Source organism: Melopsittacus undulatus, chromosome 4 (assembly GCF_012275295.1).
Source record: "Melopsittacus undulatus isolate bMelUnd1 chromosome 4, bMelUnd1.mat.Z, whole genome shotgun sequence".
Lineage (NCBI taxonomy): Eukaryota > Metazoa > Chordata > Aves > Psittaciformes > Psittaculidae > Melopsittacus > Melopsittacus undulatus.
In genome coordinates this window covers 30,432,531-30,448,147 of record NC_047530.1, presented here as the reverse complement: position 1 = coordinate 30,448,147, position 15,617 = coordinate 30,432,531, and the positions used below count along the sequence as shown (strand labels likewise).

At 39.9% G+C, this 15,617-nt stretch overlaps 1 protein-coding gene across 2 annotated transcripts in view; it reads right to left on the bottom strand.

Moving 5' to 3' along the window:
- The window catches only part of EML5 (EMAP like 5), a 107,171-nt gene extending 103,089 nt beyond the window's left edge, over nt 1-4,082 (bottom strand). For both annotated transcript variants that reach the window (XM_005149496.3, XM_034062106.1), the window contains exon 1: nt 3,886-4,082. In XM_005149496.3, the coding sequence (XP_005149553.2) occupies nt 3,886-4,082 (197 nt within the window). The remainder of the gene's footprint in view (nt 1-3,885) is intronic.
- Between the last annotated feature and the right edge of the window lie 11,535 nt (nt 4,083-15,617).

The following is a 15,617-nucleotide window of genomic DNA, read 5'->3' as shown; positions in this document are numbered from 1 at the left end:
TCAGAGAAAGTACATAAACATATTTTAACTAGCCCAGACAAATAAAGAGCCTCAACATGAGCATCAGTTTCCCATATGATAAGCTAATACTCTGAAGGACCATCTTCTGAAATCTTTGTATAATCTCTGATTTGTATAATCAGGATTAAATATGATCCCCTAAGGTGTCTCAGACAGGGGAAGGACAGACTACATTAATTAACCCATGTTCCTCTAAAACACTAAAATTATTAATAGAGAGCAAAGGAAAGATCTAACCAGAACACACAAAGACACTGTTTCTTCCTCTTCTACCATAAAGTAAACCAATCTACACCTCACAAGCTAGTTTAGCAATTTATCAAATCCTACCATACACACAGTAAATATCATGAACTTTGAAGAAATAATTCAAGTATTCATTCAACATTAGCATTTCCTACATACACATAGCCCAGGCTGGACAGAGAATCTTATCTGCTGCCAAAACAGTCAACATCCAAGTTATGCTGGTGGCATGGACAGAACTATCAAGTGACCAAAGATTTTAGGTACAAGATTTTCCTCCTTATTTACTCCTAAAAAATACAAGAAAAAAAAAACATTTATCAGCACTCCCAAAAGATGCAAATTTCTGCATCTGAGCGACACATTCCACAAATGTCTGCACACACCCAGGAGGTCATCCACAATAAAAATGTGAGGATATACAAGAAATGGGAGATAAGATTGAAAACATGATACTCGCTGTCCTACGAAACACTGGGTTGGTTTCTGGGAAGTAATTCTCAGGAGAGATAACAAAATAACAAAATATAAAAATCAAAAGCTTACCAGAAAGCAGGCAAAGTCCTTTTAAAGACAGACTGGAGCTGAATGACTGAGATATTTCAATTCTAAAAACAGACTAATAAAAGAGGCCTCAAGTTACCCTAACTACCCTCTTCTATTTCAAAAACCTGTCTGATAGAACCGAGGGACAGAACACTGAAAAAGAGCTCTCATATCTTCAATATAGAGTTAACTGAAGCAGGGGGACAGGAGACAGGGAGTATGGAAACTGTGATTAAAATTAAGATTATACATTTATACTGGAAATAAGTTATGTTTAAACATCTAATCAAATAAAGAAATCTTACAGAAAGTCTGTAGATTTTTGTTTAGCAAAAGGAGGTAAAACTTCACAGCAGAAGAGTAACTGCTAGTTGCAGAAAGAAACTTTCTAAATAAAAATTAGCTGTCCATTAATCTAATAGTGGTGTCTATAATTATAGATACAGAACTGGTCTCTGTCTTAAGACTTGAAATTCCTTTCTTCCTAACTGATACTTAAAATTAGAATGTCATTCAAAGCATGCTAATGATATAAAAGTTCTCATAATGAAAAGTACTAATAATATCGCCATGTAGCATGCAATATATACTGCTTAGTCTTTGTAGCTATGGAGCTGCGCTCACAGAATTTCGATTCTTTAAATATGTCAGATTTTCAGACACAAGACCTGCTTTCACAAATGACATTCCATACTTGTAAGAAGACTCTCAATCCTCCCACAAACATCACAAATGCCTCAGCATTCGGACAGTACTTGCTGAGCCTATTAAAACACAAAACATGATTTTTTTATTATTATTCTTTTGCAGTACAGCAACTTGAGTTTGCCATCTTCAGAAAGATAATTTAGTAACACCGATTACTGTATTATATAATCGCACTTTTGCACCTGCACTCTATTTTAAAAATCCATTTTCCTATTACTTCACCTTCCTACTATGACTGCTTGAAATATTGAGAACTGACATGCCTAGGTACCCAAGTTTAGTCAGGAAAAGTATGGGATGATAACATTTAAATGGCACCATGCCGCTTTTAGAAAAAGCGGCAAGTAAAACACTGATCACTGCACATCTAATCTTACTATTAGAAATAGCCATGCTGCTTTTAAATCGAGCACTCTTCTTTAAGCATACTAACATTTCTGCATAGCTTTTGCATGTAAGCATCATGCAAAATTGTAATTGAATAAATCTGTAATGCTTTAACTTACTTAGGACTATATTCAAAGCAGGAGAAACTCCAGTATGCTGGGTCACGGTACCATACAAATCAAAGTACATACTCATACAAACCAGATAAAGTCATTATAGTCTTTCTGGTTTGCTGACTTTTGACACATTGTTTGTTTTAGTACTATGAATAATGAGTTCTGTCACATTTTGGCCAAATGTAGCACGTTGTAACAAAACTGAGAAGAGAGTGAGCAAAAAACTGTTACCACAGGAAAGTATAAACAACTTCCCCACTTGTAGTTGTACCATAAGGAGCCATACTGAAATGAAAGGTGTCACTTGGAGGCACTCATGAATACATGGCATTAAATGTGTAATTATGCCATGGTAACCTTGGATTTCACATTAAAACTAGTTGTGCTTCCTTAGCACAATGGGAAGTTGCAGATTTGGACTTCCTGCAACACCTGACATTAGACATGTCAAGCACTTCCTAAGAAACACTTTTCCTGGACTAAAATGACAATTTTTAAGCATTAGATGATGCAAATAATAGTGATTCAAACTTCTGATTCAACAGCCCTAGTCCAACAATCTATAATGGTACATTGCCTGCCCACCTTTTTCGTCACAATTTTAGCACCAAGGCAAAATGTACCACAGACATGATACCCTTCTAAGAGACATTCACTAGATTCACAGAACTAGATTTTTTAATAAGATTTAAATAAAGAAAAATGTGGCTATTATTACTAAGTTTTCTATTGTGTCTAAGAACTTAAATAAGAGACACAGCATCTATTCTGCTCTGCACAGATAATACCTGTTACTCATATGAGTAACACATACCTTCTAAGATATGTCTTGGAGCACTAAGCATCACAGAAACAAATTTTGTGCTGAAAATTGCCTACCAAGTTGTCTACTGCTACCTCTTACCTCAAAAGGAAGAGCAAAAGGAATCAGAATTTAAAATCCATCCGCAATGACACCTACTGGAAGGGACAGGATTGATGACTCAGGCTCACATCTGCCCTTCATACTCCTCAAATTCTCTCACTGATCTCACAACACCACTAGGCTTACAAAAACATCCTTAGGCTGAAAATACATTTAAGAAATGTCACCAGCACATTTGTTCTGCGACATTACTCTGTAATTATTTTTCTTATGTTAGCACTTGCTAATATTCACTGCCAAGTGAACTACTGAGCTACAGAAGAAGCCTCAATTCTGCAAGAAAGGCTGATCTTTTAAGATCACCCTAAAAGTTGTGCGAGTTACAGGCAAGCCACTAATTCCCCATGTAATCGTCGCCTTTTAAATGCGAGCCAAAGGTCTACCTGCTGCAGATTAACCTCCTCCGCAGCCCAAGCACTTCGGGGCACACACGAGATTACTCCTTCTCCTCCCGCCGGCCCTTTGACATTCAGGGGTGGCCGGGGATCGAGCCTCGGCCCTCAGGCTGCCGCGCTGTGCTGTGCCGGGCACACCGGCGCACCAGCGCCTGGACAAGTTTCGGCACCGCGCACCGGGTGGCGACGGGGACACACACGACATAGACCGTTAAACCAGACAGCCAAAAGCCATTTCTAGGCTGTTTCTGCCCACGGCGAAGCCCAGCGGGAGCCTGGGGGATGTGGAGGAAGAGCTGACTGTCCTTGATATATTTCGATCCGCTCCCCGGATCCGCACAGCGCTATCCGGACGCAGGAGGGGGACTGCCAACGCAGCCCGGGACGGCACCTGGGGCAGGCAGCAGCGGTCAGGGGGCCACTCGCGCCTCGCTCCAAACGAGCTTGAGGTGCGGTCGGGGGCCGAGTCGGGCAGGGGCGCCCGTAGGGTGCTGGGACCCGAGGCGGGATGCGGCCCGACGGCCCGCTGTGGCGGCTGTACCTGATGATGTCGTCCTGGTGCCCCAGGTAGAATTTCTGCCGGTGCTCCCTGGGGCTGTAGACCACGCCGACCCCCGCCACAAAGTAGACGATCTCCTTGGCCGCCGTGTAGTACAGATTGTTGCGGCACTGGTGACCCCGGTAACCGTAGACCCACTCCAGCCGCAGGTGGCAGCTCGGCGCGCTCCGGTCAGCCATGTCCCCCGCCCCCGCCGGCCGGGTACGGCTCTCTCAGGCCGGAGACCCCGCGGGAAGGGAGCGACGAGTCGGCCGCCCCCTCCGCTCGGCTGGGTGTCCGCCGCGCTAATCCCTGGCCGCCGACATGAATGCCCGCCGCCGCCGCTCGTCCGCCGCCGCCTCACAGAGGGCGCCGCCGACCGAGCCCGCCTCGCCGCCTCGCGCCGCCAGACATGGCTGCACTGAAACACCGCCCGGGACGCGGCGCGAGGGCGCGGCGCCGCTCCGGGCCCCAGCCCCCCCAGCTCAGCCCCGCACCCGAGCCTGCGCCTGCGCAAAGGCAGCGCCGTTAGGCGGCGGGGCGGGCCGGGCCGGGCCCGGGGAGCTGTGAGGAGATGGCGGTGTGCGGGAGGTGTCGGTGGTAGGTGCAGGAGGTAGCGGGCGGCTTGTGGGACTGTTATTTGTGTGTGTTTGGTTCCAGGCGAGGCTGTGCCTTCTTCCTCTCTCCCAAGTTTAGTTCGTATTTTCACTGTTCTTTTGGGGAATATTTTGGCTCCCTACCTTTCCCTCTGACCCCCGCCATGTGTGTGGAGACTCCCCCGCGGCACGCTCTCCGCGGGGCTCAGCCGCACGCCGGGTTCGTTTCATCCAATAAGAGAATTTTAGCTGTCGTTTTAACGGCTTATATTTAGCCCTCGAGCCCACCACCTGGCTCAAACACCACACGCTTCCCCGTGCCTTAGCTTTCTCATCACACAACTTTTCACCCCTGGATCTCAAAGCGCTTTAGATGGGAAAGTCACCGTTTCCCGATGTCCCAGGTGGGGAAGTAACTTCTCTGTATTGCATGAGGCATAAGTGTGGGGGAACTTCTCGTCACGACCCGAATGTGTTTCCAGCTTTGTCAGACTGTCGAGTCCATAGGCGGCTAAGTAAATGCACGTTATGTGGTCATGCAAACACCATTGCACCATGAACTTGAATACTTGCTCTAAAAGCTCCTGGATAGATAGCCTGGTTCGACAATTGGAAATAACACCAACCATTTTCCTGTTACTTTCAGCACAGATTTGGCTTTCCAAGGGCATGCATTTTGTCAGGAGTTATTTGTAAATCTCCATTTGTTTAACTTTTGTCTCTCTTCTACTATTTCCTTAGTCATATTGACATTTCATCCAGAAAACATCTAATTCTAACCAGTTACTTCGTGTTGGGTGCATTTTTCTGTGTTACTCTATTTTCATTTCAATTAGTGGGGGGTTTTCCTCTTAAATCTTTCTTGAGTAAAATTAAAATTATGTTATTCCCTCCATTGTTTTAGAAAAAGAATTCTTTCATAAAAACATGCATTTGAGCATTCTAGTCAATTAGCTTTATATTAATGTTTTCTCACAGTCTAGAACACCAACAGATTATATTTATCTCAAGCTCTCACAACCAAGAGTTTCATCACACCAGGATCAAATGCAGCTTTCAGTCCCATACGTTTATTGAAAACAACACAAGGTGCATATAACAGAAGTCTGCAGAGAGATTCATGCAGCCTGAAACTGGCATCAAATATACAGCCAATGAAACCTTCCATTTTTTTTTTTTTTTAAGAAAAAAGAAAGGAAAACAGACAAAGGCTTCTGTCTCTAATCAGGGCTGTTGGTGAATATATATTTACTATCAGATAAACCAAACATTATGTCCACAAAAATCTTAAGCAGTCTTTTTCCCTTCTGTTTGCTTCCTAAACAGCCAGAGCACCTTGGAACTTGAACAGCCACAGTTTCTCAGGAGTCCCTCTCAGGAGACTGGAAAATTCCCGACTAAATCATCTTAAGAAGTACAAAACATACTCTTCTATTCTGTTGCATAGCTGTTCTGTATTGCCGTTCCCAGCTCTTTTAATGGGAAAGCTGGTTACAGAAAAAAGTTTATAACAATGCTTAGTCTCTTTCTGGGAATAATATGGAAAAGAAATGAACAGTTTTCCTTTTGAAAAACAAAACCCCCAAAATTTGCATTTCTGCATTGCTTCTCCTTGAACTCCACCGATTGTTTTGAATGTTCATATACATTTAATCAAACTGCTAGTAAGATTTTTTTGCAGTTCCATAAAGTTACAGATATATTGAGGCTAAAAATAAGATTGCAACTGTAAGACTCCTCCCCGCATTAGCCAAACCTTATAAGAAGGTAAGTTTGAAAAATACTGAATGTACATTATGACTGAAATAAATTGTTTCTAGCTTTTAAATGTTAATTGGTTGGATTATCAGCAGACAGGCATTTGATATATATTTGGCCTCTGTTGTTGAAAAAGTTTATTTAAAAGTAGAAGCGTTTTTGTGATACAAATTAAGAATGTAATAATTTTCTTTTTACTGCACATTTATTGCACATTTAAACATGAATGTACCAAAAAAATACATAATTGTGGTGTCTCTACCTTCTTCTACTCTATATAAATATATACTTTTGTTCAGTTATTAAGGTGGAATTCTGGACCTCTTGAGATCAATGCTACATGGGGTAGTAACCTCAACAGAACTAAAGTTTTAATCTTGTGCTCTTATTCACAACTCAGAAATTAGAATAAGAGCATATTTGGTTAGTAAAAGTGAACAGGCTGGTTTGAGCCACATATTCCAAAACCACTGCTAGCAAAAGGGAAAAGAGAAAACAGAAATCAGGAGAAACTTCAAAGTGTAATGACATTGGCTCTATTGGGAAGTTGCAGATCATGTTTCCTGTAATGAACGGGAGAACCCAAAACCGTAATCATGTGTGTGCAATGCAAGGAGGATGAAAACAGCTGCATGGCACACCCACACAGCCAGTATTTCTTTTTGATTGTTCTGGAACTGACTACCATCTGTACTATGAGAGAATGTCTGAGAGAAAGTTCCAAGAGGAAAACTATTCATTGTCATATTTTGCTAACCTGCATAATGGGTGCAAGTGAAATTTTACACACTCAGCATCTGGTTTTGCCAGGAATAGGAAACAGTGTGGTATCACCTTTTCCTCTGCCTTTACCTAATTTTTCCACTGGGCTTCAACACACATAATTCATTTGGCTTCTACTGGCCTGGATATTTCCACGCAGTAGGACTGGTGCTGGGCAGTCTTCACATGTGTAGTCACTAGGACCCATGATATCCCTCTGCCAGCTGTTGTTTGCATTGCAGATGTGCGCTAGGTCTCTGACACCAGCTCCATTATCTTCCTCGTCAGGCACACAAACGATGGTGGCCTGGCCTTTCCAAGCTCTTCCCAAAGCGCACGACTCCCGCACAGCTGTCCCGCTGTCTGAGGCTGGCGCTGTCCCTGGTGCTGACCTCGGTAGGCGGGATCCGTGAGGGCGGGGGGTACCTGGAGGGGGTTAAAAGGTATGACTTATCAGACCGATGTTTACAGCGGGAAATAAACGACCTTTTTGCCATATAATAATTTGATGTGCTTCCAGTAAGATATTTTACAAGCGAAACATGGTGTTTAGTTGTTTTGTCTCAGCTCCCTATGATGGGTTTTATATCTTTCCTATGATGTCAGATACATCACTGCATATTGTATTTAACTAGTATGCACTGACACCAACCAGTACATCACTTCTCTAAATAAAATCAAATAAGTGGCTCTTTTATGTCTCACAATGTGTGCTTATAAGATGTGCTTGCTAGCATATTGTAAATATATTTACAATGTATCTCATGTTCTGCTAAATAGAACAAGGCTTAAAGAAGTGATTTCTTAAACAAATGCTCTTGGAACAGCTAATTCCAGAGCACACAAGATGAGGGATTATTCTGTTAAATCCTAAGTAATACAGAGTAGCTGGTTCAAGTAGTAATTATATAATATGAAGCAGATGAGCAACAGTGACAACATTAGTTTCAACATCCTTGGGGACAAAAAGGTCTCAGTCTGTTATGGGAACACAGTATCTGAAAATAATATAATATATTGCAAAACTAAAAGACCTATTGAAGAGAGAAAGTAATGAGAATTACCTGCTACTGTTTCATAGCACCAAGGCAAACACTAAGGATCACAAAGGCATTTTACTCTTGGATAAAAATCGAAAGTCAAGGAAAAAACACAGCATCACAAACTCAAATACTATTTGAATTCAGTTCACTATTTCTCCTTCAGAAAATGGAAAACTTAATGTGAGATTTTTTTTATCATATCAGACAACACTAAGGACTAAGTTACATTATTAACAGTAGAGTAGGGCTGGTTTTTTTTTCTTAAGTAACATTAAAAGTAGAAAGTCTTGGAGATAATCAGTAGGTCTACTGCATCATCAAGAAGCAAAGGAACAAATGAAGGTTAAGAAAATGGCACAGAAAAATAGTTATTGATTTCTTCACATCACTGCTCAACACAGAGGAATCTGGGAAATGCAAGATGGGAGCATGTACAGGGTATGGTTACAGAAAGAGTTATCTTTGTAACAGGGTGCTGGAAAATTGTTATACTGTACCTCCAAAAATTCTGATAATTTCAAAATGTAGCTGACATGCTCTGAAGAGACAAAGGCAATTGCTCTTTAAAATCATGTCCTGTGTTAAAACATCATCCAGTACGTAACCATTTTAAAAGCAAGTTCTGTTATAAAGTTGGCAGCTACAAATACTTATATTTTCTTTTGGTACTGATTGATAAAATACAGACAGTGGTTGAAATGAAAATGAAACAACTGTATATGTATGAAATATTACAGACATTAATTTGTCCTTCTGCAAGATAAATTACACCTTGATGATCATAGGAATTGTATTCATTTGGTAAACATTCATTCTGGGCACTGGAAGAAATATGCACCCTATTGAAAAGACAACACAACATAGTTTTCACAATGCAGACAGCAACTGGGGCTGCAATACATTTATTCATGGAAATTTGATTTAGAAATGTCCTCACATAATGTTTCCTAACATAGGGCTGATAATGGATAGACAAGATACAGATGTTATTGAAATTAAATTCATCATCATTAGTATAGAAAGCAACAACTTCTGGATGTTCTAAAGCAGAAATAAATCTGGTTAGGACAGAAAGTGATGCAAGTACATCCGTAAACAATACCAGCTGAAACTGAAGAAGGCACACACTTACCATAAATTGTATACTGGCTTATTTTGCTATGATATTTTTTGCCAAAAGATCTTGGTTTATGGTCTCCCTTGTAATCCAAAGTTCAAATCTTCTCTTTTGAAACCAAGAAAAGGGTTTATACCATTATTTCAATGGAAAAAAAAATTAGGCTAAGAACTTCCATCACAACACATATCTTTTTCTAAGTAAATGTAAAAAATACTTACACATTTAGTTCTAAATTTGAAGTTGCTGTAGTAAAATTCTATGTAGTATTAGTCCCAAAAGTAAGGTACTAACATTTGTATTCTTTCTAAAAATGTCTATCACAAGCTTTAAAAATCAGTCTTAAAATCTGTGTTAGCACTTGGGAATAGTTCACTAAAAAAAAATTCTTCTTAAACAATGAAAAAACTATTGTGTTTCAGACTGCCAACAATCTGACATCAGAATGCATTCTGAAGTCACTCAGTAGAGTACTCAGTTTCTTTCATCAATGACATTGTGTTTACACAACATGGCTCTAGTTGCCCCCCACACTTGTATCTAAATAGCTTTTTTCAGCTTGCATTTCATGTGCAATTATATGTATACTGAAGACATTCATCTAGGTGATTTGAAGAACTTGTATCAAGCACCAGTGCTTGATATGACAACCTAAATAGACTTAAATGCAGCACATAAACAGAAGCTGATTAAATCCCAGTCCATTTTCTATCAATAGATGTGATGAAAATCTGATACTGAACTCTCAAAATCAATTGATTTCAACTGTTGAATAAACATTATAGAATGCGGTTATGTGACAGCTGTCTCAGGCTCTATCTTATGATCAAAACCAATGTGAAGCAACACCTTGTTTACATGCAATGATAATTTTTTGACCTGTTCTCCATTTTTTCTTTACAGGTAGGATAATGTACGATGATCAACCCCAAAGCTTGTTAATATTGGGGTTTGGGAGTATATTAAAATTTCAGCTGGCTAATGCTAATGATTAGATTTAAAATTGTCAGGTCAAGATGACATCTTTTTACACAGAAGTTGACAATATTTCAAAATATAATACACAATACCAACTTTGCAAAAGCTCTTGAAAAGCTCAGCTGTCAAAAGGAATCAAAAAAGAGCTTAGCCATAAGTCACTACTTAGAATCAAGGTACAATAATGCAGGTTTATCAAATATGACATAATTTGCCAGTGATAATATAAATATCCAGAAGAACTGAAAGAAATAACATATTTAAACTTCTAAAAAAGTAACAGTATTAGTTATCACAAGGCTGAGAAACTAAAAAAAAAAAAAAAAAAAAAAAAAACAGCATAGCACTATTAATCCAGCAGTGGAATGTAAACATTTAATTAATTTCATTGTATGACTCCATACTATCAGATTTGACTAAGTACTGGAACAGACTGGTTAAGGACAGAATAGACGGCCCAAAGAGGCTGTGGATTCTCCATCCTCAGAGAATCTGTAACCTCTGCTGGCCAAGAGATAATAGAGCAACCTGAGCAACCTTATCCAACTTTGAAGTTTACCATGTTTTGAGTGAGAGGTTGAATTAGCCTTCAAAGATCTCTTCCAATCATTCATTGATTTAGGTACTCATTTGTGCGGGCTCGTTCCCTATAGTATATATTCAGTGTACCAAATGAAGTAAGCCTACTTTAAGGACAGCAAATACTTCATTTTAAGTGATTCCAATTGTAGTAGAAAATATGGGCAAAAGACTGCTACACAATATAATTTTTTAGTGTAACTTACTGTACACAAGCCTCTATAAAATAGCCAATCCTCACAGTAGGAAAACTAGACTTTTTCATACATTTTTGCTCTAAAAATGATAAATTACTAACAGAACAGTTTAACACTCCTAAAAGGATGAAAGTAGATTTGCGGGGTACCTACACCATTTTCTGGTGGGAGCTAATAGGTATGTGACAAATGTTGATGATGGAATGGCTTTGTAGACTAAGTACCAAATCTGTATTCTCTCTCAAGTGTTTCAATATATATATTTATACAGATAGATATGAGCAAACCCATTTATATCAAGCTTTTCAGATATGACTGTTAAGTAGTATTATTACCAGAGTTCCTACTTCGATACTTAGGATAAGCTGCAAATAAGTGTGCTAGGCTAGCTGCTCTAAACTTGAAAAGACAGAGTCAAGCCCAGGGGTGTTTTAAGCTGAGCATCCAGTCATCAGTGAATCTTTTGCAATTTTTTGCAACCTATCTTTAAAGGAAAATAACATACCAGCCTTTTCATAGGTCGCTGTTTATTTTTATAGCTGCATTGATTCCTGCTAATGTGATGAACACAAATCTATACTCAGTGCAGCATATAGAGCATCTGCATCAAACAAGTAGTGCCTCCTATGAACCACCAAAGATAAAAAAGAAGGTAACAGTAGCACTTGAAAAACATCCTGTTCATCTTGCACATTGAAGGAGGTATGCATCCAATCACAAAAGTTGTATTCAGTCCACACATGAATAGAACAGGAAAGATCTAAGGTCAAATGAAATTTAATGGCAGGGAACCTGAACAGTACTGCCATCTAAGTTCTGTTATCAACTGCTGGGTCATCCTTTTTCAGCCAGACTGTGGTAATCATGGTTAGGTTATCGTGTATGATCAGCAAGAACAGGCAGTATTCTTATTTATGATAGCAATAATTGCTGTTGATGTTTATTGTTATCTTGGCTGGTCACAGAATTAAATCTGCAGCTGCTACTACTACAAATTACTTTCCCCAGTGCTGAATCTAAGCCTCAGCACAAAACTCTGCTCTTAATGCGATTTCATTTGCATGATCTCTCCTAATTTTCTAGCCGGTAAGAAATGGGTTCTACAAGCTAATTTTATGTGAACTCGAGACGGCAGGGTCCTTGCTGAAAATAGCATGTGAGGATTAAACTTCCTCTTCGTACTCTTCTGCCACAACTACACACCTTCCCAAAAAGCAGGCAGTTGGCATGGCCTGATCTGTAGTCCTGTTTGGGTTCATTCAAAGCACACAAAATAAACCTTACTCTATGCTCTGTTGCTTTCAGTTCTCCCAATGCCAAATGTATCTGAATCATTAAAATGAACCCTTTTTGCATGTCATCTTTCCCAATGCCAGTTCTTTTTCAAAGGCTAGCCAGATGTCTCTAGCTGAGGCAATCTTCAGGTAGATATGTGGTAATATCAATATTAATTTTCAAGTTCTTGTTAATTGTATTGCCCAGCAAATTACATCTTTCTTCTGTATTCTTATGTCTTGAGAGAGATGAGTAACTGACAGAAGCAGTAGCCTGCATCTGAATGCTTTAGCTACTGAGTGACACAGGACGTTTCTCCACAGGCTTGAGTAAGAAATATTAATATGCCAACAGAATTTTAGAAACTATTTTTAGGTTCTGTTCTTGGTTTTATCATAAGAATGTGAATTCATGATGAGAGATAAGGCCAGAGAATTAGCATTCCTAGTTCAAGAAATAAGTATGATTGCTCTATGCATAGAAGACCCCCATGGGAGACTTACAGAGAAAGGCAAAGTCAGCCTTTTTAAAACGAAAGGGGTCTTAGATACCAGTGGGTCCTGTCCTGCTCTCCTCTTCCATATGCACATTGTAAGAAACTAATTCATGTATCTCATACTCACAGTTTAAATGTTAAGAGACTGATGCAGAAGAATCATAAGAAAATTTGAAAAATGCAGATCATTTTAGGCATACCAATAGTTTATTCTGTAGGAGTGTGTACAGGATAAAAACATTAAATGCATCTACCCTTTTAGACCCATATTCAGTATCAGTTTAAAGTACTCTTGTCAGTAGGAAGAAAAAAACAGTATCAACATAAAAGGTGAAAATGCAAAGCAGATTTAAATCTCTAAGCAACATTTATTCTTGTCAAGTAATGGAACAATTAATTGAAACACGAGTGAAATCCAGTACACAGATATAGATGTCAACAAAACCTACGTTTTATAAAAATCAGTTATAAAAATCCATGTGTTTTATTAATAAAGATAAATAATAAGGGATTCCTGATATTCAGCAGAGCTCCCTGATACTTTCATTTAGAAATAATTATAAGAATTATTTCTTGTAGGCTGTCTCAGGGACATCTACTTTTCAAATGAACAGTAAACCACAGAAAGAAGAGGCTTCTTGAATTGTCTGTTCTTGGTTCAAGTAAATGAGTGCAAGGTTCAAATTACCCATGAGACAGTGATACCATCACAATACTCCAGATGAAAATAAAGCAGCACCACTGAATTTCCTCTCCTTTCACAGAAGATGAGAATTATCTCCCTAAACATATCAGCTAAAGCCAGATTGCTTCTAATACAAAGAACATGCATAGTATTGGGGTAGCAAGTATTAGAAATACTTGCTGGACTACCAGTCTTGCTTCTATGCAGTGTTTGAGAAGTATGTGAGTGTGCAAGAGTGCCTCTATATGTGCCAGAAATAAGTATTCAGATCCAGATTTGTCTGGAAATAAATACCATAGGCAGATGGTTAGGTTGAGTTGCTCAGTTGAACAGGTTCTCCCAGTTTGATGTCACCTGACTTCATCTGCATCAGATTACATCTTTTTCTTTTCCTGAAGATAATCTGGTCATAGGCAATGACTCTAATTCCTGACTTCTTAGTTTTGATGTAGTTGCACTGGAGGGGTGTTGCCATACAGAACTCTACAAAGCACAGGAAGAAAGACAGAGGGACTTTGCGCATCTTACTCCAGGATTTTAATAAATTAGAAAAGTGGTGTGGGTACCCACAGAGATTATTATTTGGAGGAAGTGATAGACTGGTTAAAGGTTCAAATTTGGGGATTTTGATAATCAAGATACAGAGAATTCCCATATTAAAAAAGCTCAATGCTCCCCACACAGGAAGTGAAAGCTCGTATTTTCAGTGGAAAAGGCTTCAAAGATGATATGTGTAGGATGATCTCTGTGCCAGTACCAGAAACAGGCCAGGAGGTAAGCATGCCAAGAAAGCACATCAGCAGCACACTTAGGGATTTCACCTCACCTAGTAGCGGCAGCAGGCCATGCGAGAGAGAATGCATTTTTTATGCCTGCTGTTGGACTCCAGGGATGCAAATAGTGTCTCACCAGGGGACTGGCTTTACTTGAAAGGTAGGACAGGTAGAATTGTGTAATTTTATGTCTGAAGGCTCTGCTCATACAGGAATCTGTCAATATCAGATTGAATCTTCTGTGTAATGTTCCTCCAGGATCAGGACATACTGTTTTAGACAGTTGTTTCCAAGAATAAAACAGTGCCACAGTTTAGAGAGCTGACGTTCTCCCAAGACTTATGGAGAATGAACATAGATATTCTCACATCTATATCCTCTGAATAGTTCACAAAGAGAGCCCAAATGTGCTGAATTACCTAACATGGTAACAGCCAGCATTTAAAAAACAGATCATCTCATAAATGTACACAAAAGTGGAGGAGCTTCAAGTTAGTATTTTTAATAACTCTGTGGGTTTTGACCATTGTTCACTATTACTCTGTATAGCACGTCCCACTCATTGTGCTATGCCCGATCATAAAACACATGCTGAAGGATGTGCCATTTAAAAGAATTTATAAACAAAATGGGGTAATACCGTACAGCTCAAAAGTTACTCAGCCACAGCAGTACAATTGTATAGCAGTATCACAACAGATGGTCTGACAGAGGAAGAAGAGATACTGTTCTGTCTTCTAACCAACCTGAGGCACAGAGTGAGCCTCCTGTGCAAGTCTTCTACTTGCTTTGTGAGAATACAGCACATACAGACTCCCCAAAGACTTAAAAGCAGATACAGGACAGAAACTATTCTACCTTTCTTTCCACCCTTCTTAACTGGCTGTGGCACGGGTCCCAGAGAAGACTTCACTCCAATCACTGTTTCCCTGTGTAGTGAGTTGACCATGACTAGATGCCAGGTGCCCACCAAAGCCACTCTATCACTCCCTCCTCACCAGACAGGGCAGAGAAAATAAAATCTAAAGCTTGTGGGTAAAGATAAGGAGATCACTCGGCAATTACCATCACAGGCAAAAAAGACTCGGCTTGGGGAAATTAGTTTAATTTAGTACCAATGAAATCAGAGCAGGATAATGAGAAATAAAAACTAAATCTTAGAACACCTTTCCCCTACCTCTCCTTTCTTCCCAGGCTTAACTTTACTCCTGAATTCCCTACGTCCAACCCCACAACAGCACAGGGGAATGGGAATGGGAGTTGAATCAGTTCATCACGTTGTCTATGCCATTTCTTCCTCCTAAAGGGGAGGCCCCCACACACTCTTCCCCTGCTCCAGTGTGGAGTCCCTCTCACAGGAGACAGTTCTCTATGGTCCTTCCCATGGGCTGCAGTGAGCTCTGCCAGCGTGAGCTCCCTTCCACAGGGTACAGTCCTTCAGGCACAGACTGCTCCAGTGTGGGTCCTCCCATGGGG